General features: G+C 70.1%; 1 protein-coding gene across 2 annotated transcripts; it reads right to left on the bottom strand.

The window, feature by feature from the left end:
* Positions 1-6: 6 nt before the first annotated feature.
* Positions 7-8,485, bottom strand: LOC309891645 (retinoic acid receptor alpha). 2 transcript variants are annotated; one of them, XM_082785991.1, is made up of 8 exons: positions 8,308-8,485; positions 3,905-4,053; positions 3,522-3,663; positions 2,334-2,494; positions 2,058-2,234; positions 1,745-1,949; positions 1,341-1,499; positions 7-626 (listed from the first exon to the last, which is right to left on the bottom strand). In XM_082785991.1, the coding sequence occupies exons 1-8, from the start codon at positions 8,468-8,470 to the stop codon at positions 415-417; spliced, it is 1,368 nt and encodes a 455-aa protein (XP_082642117.1). In that variant the 5' UTR covers positions 8,471-8,485; the 3' UTR covers positions 7-414. The 2 variants fall into 2 exon arrangements, with proteins under 2 accessions (XP_082642117.1, XP_082642116.1); XM_082785990.1 differs by having other exon boundaries at positions 2,058-2,494.
* Between the last annotated feature and the right edge of the window lie 1,103 nt (positions 8,486-9,588).

Here is a 9,588-nt window from a genome sequence, read left to right on the forward strand (position 1 = left end):
TGTGGTCGCGATCCCGTTTGTGCTGGTGCTGGTGGGGCCGGGGGGGGGGGAATGGGGTCGGGGAGGGGGTCCCTGGGGTCGTGGCAGAGCCCCGGGGTGTGTGTGGGGGGGTCCCCATGCCCCTGAAATGTAACTCAACCGAAGCACTGCGCAGCCCCCCCGGGGCTGGAGAGGGCCAGGGGTGGGCGCTGCTCCCCGCTGGGTCCGGTCCGGTTGGGGAAAAAGGGGTTTGGGGTGAGGGGGGGGTGGGTCCCGGGGCTGTGCCGGCTCTTTGAGGGGGCTGCGAGGAGTCCGTCCCCACTGGGGGGGCTGCAGCCTGAGCCGGGGAGCTGGGCACATCCCCCCCCCCCTGCTGCTCCCACCCTCAAATTGTGCCGGCGGCCGGGCTCTGTCCTGGTGCGCGCCGGGCGCGGGTCACGGCGAGTGCGTGGCCGGGCTGCTGCGGTTGGAGCTGGGCGAGAGGCTGGGGCTGCAGCTGCCCGGGGGGGGTCCCAGGCTGCCTGCTCGGGGGCTGCCCGGCTGCCCCCCCAGCGTGTCCATGCCCTCCGAGTTCTCCAGCATCTCCTGGATGAGGGGCGGCATCGAGCCGGGGATCTCCATCTTCAGCGTGATCACCCGCTCGGCGCCTGCGGGGTGATGGGTGGGGGGTCAGGGGGTGGTGGCACCCCCCTCCCCCCAAACTGGGACCCCAAAAGCAGCACCTCTGAATGGGCACCCCCAAAACAGCACCTCCAAATGGGCACCCCCAAACCTGCAACCTCAATCTGGTACCCCCAAACCAGCGTCTCTAAAGCAGCACCTCTGAACAGGCCCCCCCAAATCCACAACCCCAGTCTGGCACCCCCAAACTGGAACCCACAAACCAGCACCTCTGAATGGGCAACCCCAAACCTGCAACCTCCATCTGGTACCCCCAAACCAGCACCTCTAAAGCAGCGTCTCTGAACAGGCACCCCCAAACCTGCAACCCCAAACTGGCACCCCCAAAACAGCACCCCCAAAACAGCAACCCTAAACCTGCCCCTCTGAAGTGGTACCTCTCAATAGGCGCCCCCAAACCTGCAACCCTGAACTGCCACCCCCATAATGGCAACTCCAAACCGGCACCCCCACGGTGCCACCCCCACACCGCTCCTCTCCCCCCACTCAGCAGCTCCAGGGCAGAAGGGACACGGGGACACGTCCCCAGGGGATGCTGTGGGGGGGACCCCGGAGGCTGCTGTGCCCTGGGGAAGGACGGGTGACCCCTCCCCAAAATGCTGAGCCCCAGGGATGCTCCCCACTGAGGACGCCGAGCCCCAGCTGGGTGCTGCCCCCCCCCCCCCCTCCCCGGCGCTCACCCTTGGCGCTGATGCTGCGGAGATCGGTGATCTTCATCAGCATCTTGGGGAACATGTGGGGCTTGTTGGGCCTCCTCTTCCTCACGTAGATCTTCAGCGCCTCCAGCAGCGGCTCCTGCAGCTTGTCCACTTTGTCGGGCTGCTCCAGGTCCTGGCGGTCTGGGCAAGAGGGAGGGGGAACATCGGTTACGGGGGGGGGCCTGCGTGCGTCCCGTTGCGCCCCCCCACCCACGCAGGGGGTCCGGATGTGGCCCAGCTCCCCCAGCAGAGCACCGAAGGGTAGGTCAGCAATTTGGGGAGGGGACTGGCTTGTTTCTGTAGGGTCTCTCCTGCACAGCTTTGGGTCTGGGGGCGCGGTGGGCAACCCCACAGCCCCCTTTTCACCTCCCCAAAGGGGCACCCACCTCCGCAGATGAGGCAGATGGCGCTGAGCAGCCCCGTCTCGGCGTCGTCCATCTCCAGGGGCAGCAGCTGGTTGGCGAAGGCGAAGACGAGGTCGGTGAGGGGCCCGAAGCCGGCGTTGTGCATCTGCGTGCGGTTCAGCGTCAGCCCGTCCGAGAAGGTCATGGTGTCCTGCTCCGGCGTGTAGCGCGTGCAGATCCGCAGGATCTGAGGGAGGGGGATCCAGGGGGGGGATTTGGGGAGCAAAGCGGGGGTGCTCAGCGCCTTGCGGGCACCGTGCGCCCTTCCCCACTCACCCCCTGACCCCGCTCTCACCAGGATGTCGAGGCAGGCGGCTTTGAGGAGGGTGATCTGGTCGGCGATGGTGAGCGTGGTGAAGCCGGGGAGCTGCTTGGCGAACTCCACCGTCTTGATGATGCACTTGGTGGACAGCTCGCTGAACTTATCCCACAGGTCGATGTCCAGGGACACCCGCTGCTCCGAGCTGTTGTTCTGCGGGACCGCCGCGGGGAGGTCAGATTGGGGTGGCTGGGGGTGCCCGGGGGGGGTGGTCCCAGCTCCCCCCAACCCCCTCCCCGCGGCAGCACTCACCGTAGTGTATTTGCCGAGCTGGCACAGGGCGGGGAAGGTCTCCTGGTGGGCTTTGCGCACCTTCTCCACGAGCTCCTCCACCTCGGGCGTGATGATGTAGCTCTCCGAGCACTCCGCCTTGGGCACGTCCTTCTTCTTCTTGTTCCTGTCGTTGCGGACGGCTGCGGGGATGGATTTTTAGGGTCAGCGCCACCCGCACCCAACCCCGGGACTCCCCCCCCCCCCCCATCATCACCGCCGCCACCCGCCCGCCGGATCCGCCGCGCTGACAAACGGCCGGCGGCGCGCGGCTTCGCTTTAAAAAAAAAAAATTAAAAATTAAAATAAAAGGCCTGCAGTCATTAGGAGGCGATTAGGGGCGACACCGCATCCGTCAGGCGGGTGGGGGGGGGCGGGGGGGGGCGCTGCTGGGGACGGGGGGGAGATCGCTCACGGCCATGCAGCGAAATCCAATAAAGCGGAGAGGAGAGGGGGGGGCGCCGGGGTAACTGGGGAGGGGGAATTGCAGCCGTGACACTGCGCTCATCACCGCAGGCAGCTGGCAGAGGGGGGGGGACACCCCCTGTAGGTGCCGTTGGAGCCCCCCCGGGGTGCTGCCCCCCGAGCCCAGCAGTGCCCCCAGCCCCGGGTGGGGGTCCCCCAGCGGCACGCAGATGGGGCAGGGCTCTGGGGGTGTCAATGGGGGGCCAGGCGAGGCAGCTGCACCCCCCTCCATGCACAGCCAGCATCGCCCCCCCATTTATTAACCCCCCCCCCGATGCCGCGGTGTGCGGGGGGGGTGCAGCCGGGCACCATGACAACTGGCACGCAGACGCCAGGAGGCCTCATCGGCGTCATTTATCTCTGACATCATCCATCATGCGTCGCCCGGGCAACGGGCGGGCGCTGACACAGCCCCCGGGGGCTCCCCCCGTGTCCCCCCCCCCCCCAACACCCCTCGCTGGGGGGGGACACCAAGGGGGCGGCTGGGATTGCCCACGGCACACAGGGTCCCCCCCTGGCTGCATCCAAGAGGGGGATCACCCCAGCCCCGTCCCAGTTCCTGGCCCCATCCCAGTCCCCGTCCCCATTCCAGTCCCTGTCCCCATCCCAGTCCCCGTCCCCATTCCAGTCCCTGTCCTCATCCCAGTCCCAGTCCCAGTCCCCGTCCCAGTCCCAGTCCCCGTCCCCGTCCCGCCCCACACTCACACTCCTTGGACATGCCGACTTCGAAGCACTTCTGCAGGCGGCAGTACTGGCACCGGTTGCGCGTCACCTTGTTGATGATGCAGTTCTTGTCCCGGTGGCACGTGTACACCATGTTCTTCTGGATGCTGCGGCGGAAGAAGCCCTGGGGACCCCCGCAAGGCCCCGTCAGCGCCCGGAGGCACGGCATGTGGCTCGGCGTGGCACGGCACACGGCACGGCACAGCGCATGGCACGGCACATGGCACGGCACATGGCACGGCACGGCACAGCGCGTGGCACGGCGCATGGCAGGGTGCATGGCAGGGCGCATGGCACGGCATGGCACGGCATGGCACGGCATGGCACAGCGTGGCACAGCCCCCCCGGGCCAGCCGGGTGCTCACCTTGCAGCCCTCGCAGGCGCTCACGCCATAGTGGTACCCCGAGGACTTGTCCTGGCAGACGAAGCAGGGCTTGTAGATGCGCGGCAAGGGCGGCGGCGAGGGCGGGCTGGGCACGATCTCCTCCGAGCTGGTGCTCTGCGTCTCCACGGCTGCGGGGATGGAGAAACGCTCAGGAAAAGGGGACCCCCAAGTTGGGAACCCCCCCTGAAACGGCCCTGCTGTGCCCCCATCCTGCTGGCCGGCCGTGGGGATGGGTCACCGGGGGCCTCCCCAGCTCGGCACGGGGCCAGCGGGGAGAGGAGGCGAGCTGGGAAGATGCAACTTGACATTTCCAGGCCACGCAGAGCCGATGTGGAATTCAGGCAGACAAAAAAAAAAAAAAAGAAAAGAAAAAAGAAAAAAGGGAAAGACAAAAAAAAAAAAAAAGAGAGAAAAACCACATCCCAGGAGCCCCCCGCGCCGCTTTGATCGCGTCTGCAGGGAGCGCGGCAGCCTCGTGGCCCCCCCCCCCTCCGCTTTGCACGGGAGGGGCCCGGCGCCGCACACTCGCTCGCACGTGCGGGCACGCACGCGTGCAGGGGCCGGGGGGGGGGCTGCAGGCGTCGCCCACCCCCCCCCGGGATGGGACAGCACCGTCCTCATCCCCACACCCCCCTCCCCGTGTGCTGCAGCAGCCCCGGCTGCGTGCGCCAAATCCTGGTGGCACGCGCCCCGTCGCCTTGGGCACCCCCGGGACCCCCCCGAAACCCCCCCCGGCTGTTGTCGCCGGGGCGGCCAGGCACGGGTTAAGCGCTCCCCGGCTCCTCAGGATGTTTGCGAATGTTTTTCGTCAGGGCCGAGCCAAGTGAACCAGTCAGACAGGATATTAAAGGCCGGGCCCGGCGGGGGAGCCCAGCCCCGCGCCCCAGCCCCAGCCGCGCTGCGCCCCACAAAGGGCCCCGCGGCACCGGGGATCGCCCGGCGGCACCGGGTGCTGTGGGACGGGACTGGGGGGCTCGGAGCCACGTGGAATCGGCCTGGGGGGGTCGTGGGAGGTGAGGGGGGGCTGCACCCTAACGCCATAGATCGGTGGGAAGAGCACATGGGGGTCCCCAACCCCGGCGCGGCACCAAAAGCGGGGTCCCGCTGGGTGCCGGCGGCACGGGGCGCACCACCAAGGTCGGGGGCGCACGCGGCACCGGGGACAAACGGGGGGGGCACAAATAGGGCCGAAGCCACCCAGAAAGCCAGCGTGTGTCCCCCCCCCCCCAGCCACGGCACGGCTCGACCTGGCTGCCGAGGACACGGGGACGCTGCCAGCACCGCGGGGACGTTGCCAGCACCGCAGCGCCGGGGCGGATCACGGCTTCCCCCGGCGCGGGGCTGGGGCTGGGGCGGAGGGGGGGCCCCATGGGGGCCAGGGGCTGGGTTCTTGGGGTGGGGGGGTAGAGGGCGGGGGGGGGGGGGACACGGCCAGGGCCGAGCTTGGCGGGTGGCAGGGAATAAATCCCCGCTGCCACTGGGAGCGGAGCCATGAAGGTGACGGCGCGCGCGGCGCCCATAATTGATCGCCTCTTTTCTATAATTTAAGAACTTCCTCGCGGGTTGGATGGGCTGAGCGCAGGGGAAGGGAGAGGGGGGGGGCGAGGTGGGAGCCCCCCCGTCCCCGTCCCTATGTGTGTGTGTCCCCCCCCCTCCGAGCACTGCGGGAATCCCCGGCCACCGCCACCCGCAACGGGGACACGGCTGTGCCAGCGGGGAGGGGACCACGCGCCCCTCCCTCGTTGCGCTGTCAGGCCTTGAAGGGGGGGGGGGGGCAGAGCAAAAAAAAAATAAATAATCCCCCCCCTCAAAAAAAAAAGGTGCTGAGCGCACAGGATGGGCGCAACCCCCCCATCTCACTCCCATGGGGGTGGGTGCATGCAGCCAGGAGGGGCTGCTGGGGACACCAGGGTTGTGTCTGTGTCCCCCCCCCGCCTCCGCCGCCTCCTGAGCAGGGGGGGGGGCCGGTTTCCCCCCCCCCCCCCCAGCAGCAGTAAGAGAGGAAGCGGCCCCAGCTGCTCGCCAGATGCTGCAGCTCCCGAGCATCCCCGGGCGGGTGAAGGCGCCCGCCTCCGCCCCGCGGCCCCCACCGGCCCTGGGGGGCACCCCGAGACCCCCCCCCCAGACACCCCCACCCTGAGACCCCCGCCCCAAGCGTGGGAAAGCACCCACACGGCCGGACAGACGGACGGACGTCGCGCCCCATCGTGGGGGTGGGTGTCCCCAGGGGGCACCCGGTGGGGTACGGGGGCACCGCACAATAAATGGGGGGGTTAGAAGGGTGGGGGGGGGCTCGCTGGGTGCCCCCACCCCCGTGCCATGAGGCCGAGCCCCAAAGCGAGGGGCCCGGTGGGCGCCCGCCCAGGCTGCCTGCAGATAAGGCTCCCGCATGCCCCAAATTCCTGGGGAAGGGGGGGGGGGGAAAAAGGGAGGGGGGGGGGCAGGAGCTGCAGGGTGCCCAGCCCCAGGCACTGGGGGGGGCCCAGTTCACCCAGTAACCCCCCCCAACCCAGTGCCGGGGTGCCCCCCACCCCGTGCCACCGGCCGTCCCGGCTCACCGAGGTGACAGCGGGGGACACCCCACACCCGTGGGACCCTATAACCCCCCCCCAGCAGGACACGGCCCCCCCCCAGCAGGACACAGCCCTATATAAACCCAAGGTGCCCCCCCCCGCACTCTGGGGACCCGCCTCGTGCCTCAGTTTCCCCGCCAGCGCCACGGCCCCGCGCCAAGCAGACGGCGCCGGGGCCAACCCCAGCCCTGGGGGAAACTGAGGCACAGCCTGGCTGCCCCCCCCCCCCCTTTTAATTGTGTCCCCCCCCCCCCACGGCACCGCGGGCTGGGGACACCTCGGTGTGACGTCGGGAACGGGGCGTCCGGCCAGGGATCCCCGCCAGCACCCGCTGCCCACGGGGTCACGGTCACGGTGACCAAAGCCCGGAGGTGCCCCCGGGGCCGGCAGTGGTCACGGTGCCGGGGGGGGGGGGGGCCCAAAGTGTGGGGGGGGGGTTTGGGGGGGGGGCACCGCAACCTCCCGGTGCTGCCGGCACCGCCACGCAAAACCGGGGTGGGGGGAGGATGGAAGGGATGGGACCCCCCCACCCCATAAGGGGGATCAGGGCACGGCAACGGAGCTGGGGACGCCCTGAGCGCTCCGGGGGGGCCCTAAAGGTGGCCCCCCCCGGCACAGAAAATATGTGCAGGGAGCCCCCCCAGCCCCGGCCCCCGCGGCAGCCCCGGCTGCAGACAAAGGCCCCCTCGCGCCGCGCTCGCCGCCGATAAGAGCGGAAAGGTCGAGACAATGGGGGCAGCCACTGCCCCCCCCCCAACCCAAAATACGAGGGGGGGGGGGGCCCACAGCCAACAGGACCCCCCCCCTCTGTACCCCACAAAGCAGCGGGTGCTGCTGCAGGGAGGGCGAAGCGGCGGCACGGAGAGGGGCGCAATGCCCTGTGTGTGTGTCCCCCCCCCCTCCCCAAAAATTAGGAGCGAAGCAGCCCCCCCCACACACAGCCCTTATCGGGGGGGGGGGGGTGAAAGTCCCGTGGAGCGCTGCAGGACTTTTCCCGAGCCCTTATCAGCGGGCATGGCAGCGGGCCAGGGTGGCTGGGTGAAGGGGGGGGGGGGAAAAAACCATGGGGCCCCCCCCCCACCCCAACACGCCCCCCCCCCCCCCCAGCCCCAGCAGCCCCCCTCGCACACGTGCTGGAGGCACAAAGCAGCGCTGCCCCCACCCCTGCCTGCTAAAAGCAGCCCCCCCCCCCGGCACCCAAGGGACACAGAGGGGCTGTGCCCCCCCCCCCCCCCAGGACCCCCCCCCATTTCAACCCCATGCAGGGAAGGGGAGCGGGGTCAGGGAGACCCCAACCCTGCAGGGCTGGGGGGGGGGGGTCCCCGCAGCCGGATTTAGGGGGGAGCAAAAATCCCAAGGGGGGGGGCAGCGCTGCTGCTGGGGGGGCCCCCACTCATGGGAAGGGCTGGGGGGGGGCAGCTCCTGACTCCCCCCCCCCTCCCCAAACTCACCCAGCCCCATGGGCCCCGAAATAGGGCAAGGGTTTATGGCCGAGCCGGCGGCACCCAGCACCCCCCCCCCGCACCCAGCACCCCCCCCCCGAGCTCAGCACCCACTGCCCAGCCCCCCCTGCACCCAGCCCCCAGCCCCCAGCCCCCCCCAATCCTCAGGACCCCCTCCCCATCCCCAGCAGCCCCCAGACCCGTGGGGGGGGGGGGAAATTCCAAGAAGGGGGGGGGGGGGTCCCAGGAAAAGAAGGGAGGGGGGGGGGATCCCGGGATGGGGAGGGGGGGATCCCTGGATATGGGGGGGGGGATCCCAGGAGGGGGGGGGGGTTGTTCCCCGTGGGGGGGGGGTCGCGGTACCTACAGCGGCCGGAGCTGCTCCAAGGGGGGGCGCGGCGCGGAGCCCCCCGTGGCGGGGGGGGGCCGCTGTCCGGCAGGAGGCAGCCCCGGGCCGGCCCGTAGAAATCCATGCGGAGGAAGGGGCCGGGGGGGGGGGGCAGCCCCGCCACCTCCGCTCCCTCGTACATGGCCCAGGGAGGAGGAAGAGGAGGAGGAGGAGGAGGAGGAGGAGGGGGGGGGGGCGCGCAATGGGGGCCCCCCCCCTCCCCTTCCCTTCCCCCAGCTCTCCCGGCCGGGAGTAGAAGAAGGAGGAGGAGGAGGGGGGGGCGGCGGAGGCGGCCCCGGGGCTCTCAGAGCCCCCCCCCGGGGCGAGAGGGCCCCCCGGGAGCCCCTCGCATCGCTGCCACCGCCATGGCCCCCCCCGGGGCGCAACCGGGGGAGCTCTGGGGGGGGGGGCGCACCCGGAGGAGCCCCGGCGGAGCGCGGTGTGCGCCCTGAGCGCACGGCCGGGGGAGGAGAGGGAGGAGGAGGAGGAGGAGGAGGAGGAGGAGGAAGGGGAGGGGGAGGGGGAGGAGGAGGAGGAGGAGGAGGAGGAGGAGGAGGAGGAGGAGGAGGAAGGCTCTGCGGCTCCGGGCCCTCCCGAGCCGCCTCCCCCCAGTTTTAACCCGCTGCGCGCCGCGGGGCTGCCCTGCCCCCTCCTCCTCCTCCTCCTCCTCCTCCTCCTCTTCTTCCTCCCCCCTTTTCTTCCTCCTCCTCTTCCTCTTCCTTCTCTCCTTCCTCCTCTTCCTCTTCTTCCTCTTCCTCTTCTTCCCCTCCTTCCTCCTCCTCCTCCTCCTCTTCCTCCCCCCTCTCCCTCCTCTTCCTCTCCTTCCTCTTCTTCCTCCTCCTCCCTTTCCTCCCCTTCCTCCTCCTCCTCCTCTCCTTCCTCCTCCTTCCTCTTCTTCCTCGGAGCCCCGGGGGCAGCCCGGGACAACGACGAGGGGGGGGTTGGGGGTGGAGAGGTGGGGGGTTCCGGGGGGGGGGGGGGGGGGCTGGGCCGGGGGCTGCCGGGGCTGATTTGCCTAATGGCATGCGGCTGAACTGCGCCTGAACCCAACGGGGAGGGCTCACCTCGGCCTGACCCCCGGCCCCCTGCACGCGCGTGTGCACACGTGTGTGAGTGTGTGTGTGTGTGCACACGTGTGTGTGTGCATGCGTGTTCATGCTCCTGCTGCACCCAGGACTCACCTTGCACACGCGTGTGCACTCCAGCACACAGGGCACGCGGTGCGCACACGCGTGCGCACTCCAGCAGCTAACAGGACAC

The sequence above is a fragment of the Aythya marila genome (genome assembly GCF_965140915.1).
Source record: "Aythya marila genome assembly, contig: HAP1_HAP1_SCAFFOLD_1182, whole genome shotgun sequence".
NCBI lineage: Eukaryota > Metazoa > Chordata > Aves > Anseriformes > Anatidae > Aythya > Aythya marila.

Coding starts and splice junctions, on each gene's coding strand:
- LOC309891645 (XM_082785990.1), bottom strand. CDS start 8,470: ATGTACGAGGGAGCGGAGGTGGCGGGGCTGCCCCCCCCCCCCGGCCCC. Junction 3,664..3,904: donor GCGCCTGCGAGGGCTGCAAG/GTGAGCACCCGG, acceptor GGGGGTCCCCAG/GGCTTCTTCCGCCGCAGCAT. Junction 1,950..2,057: donor CCGCCTGCCTCGACATCCTG/GTGAGAGCGGGG, acceptor CCCCTCCCTCAG/ATCCTGCGGATCTGCACGCG.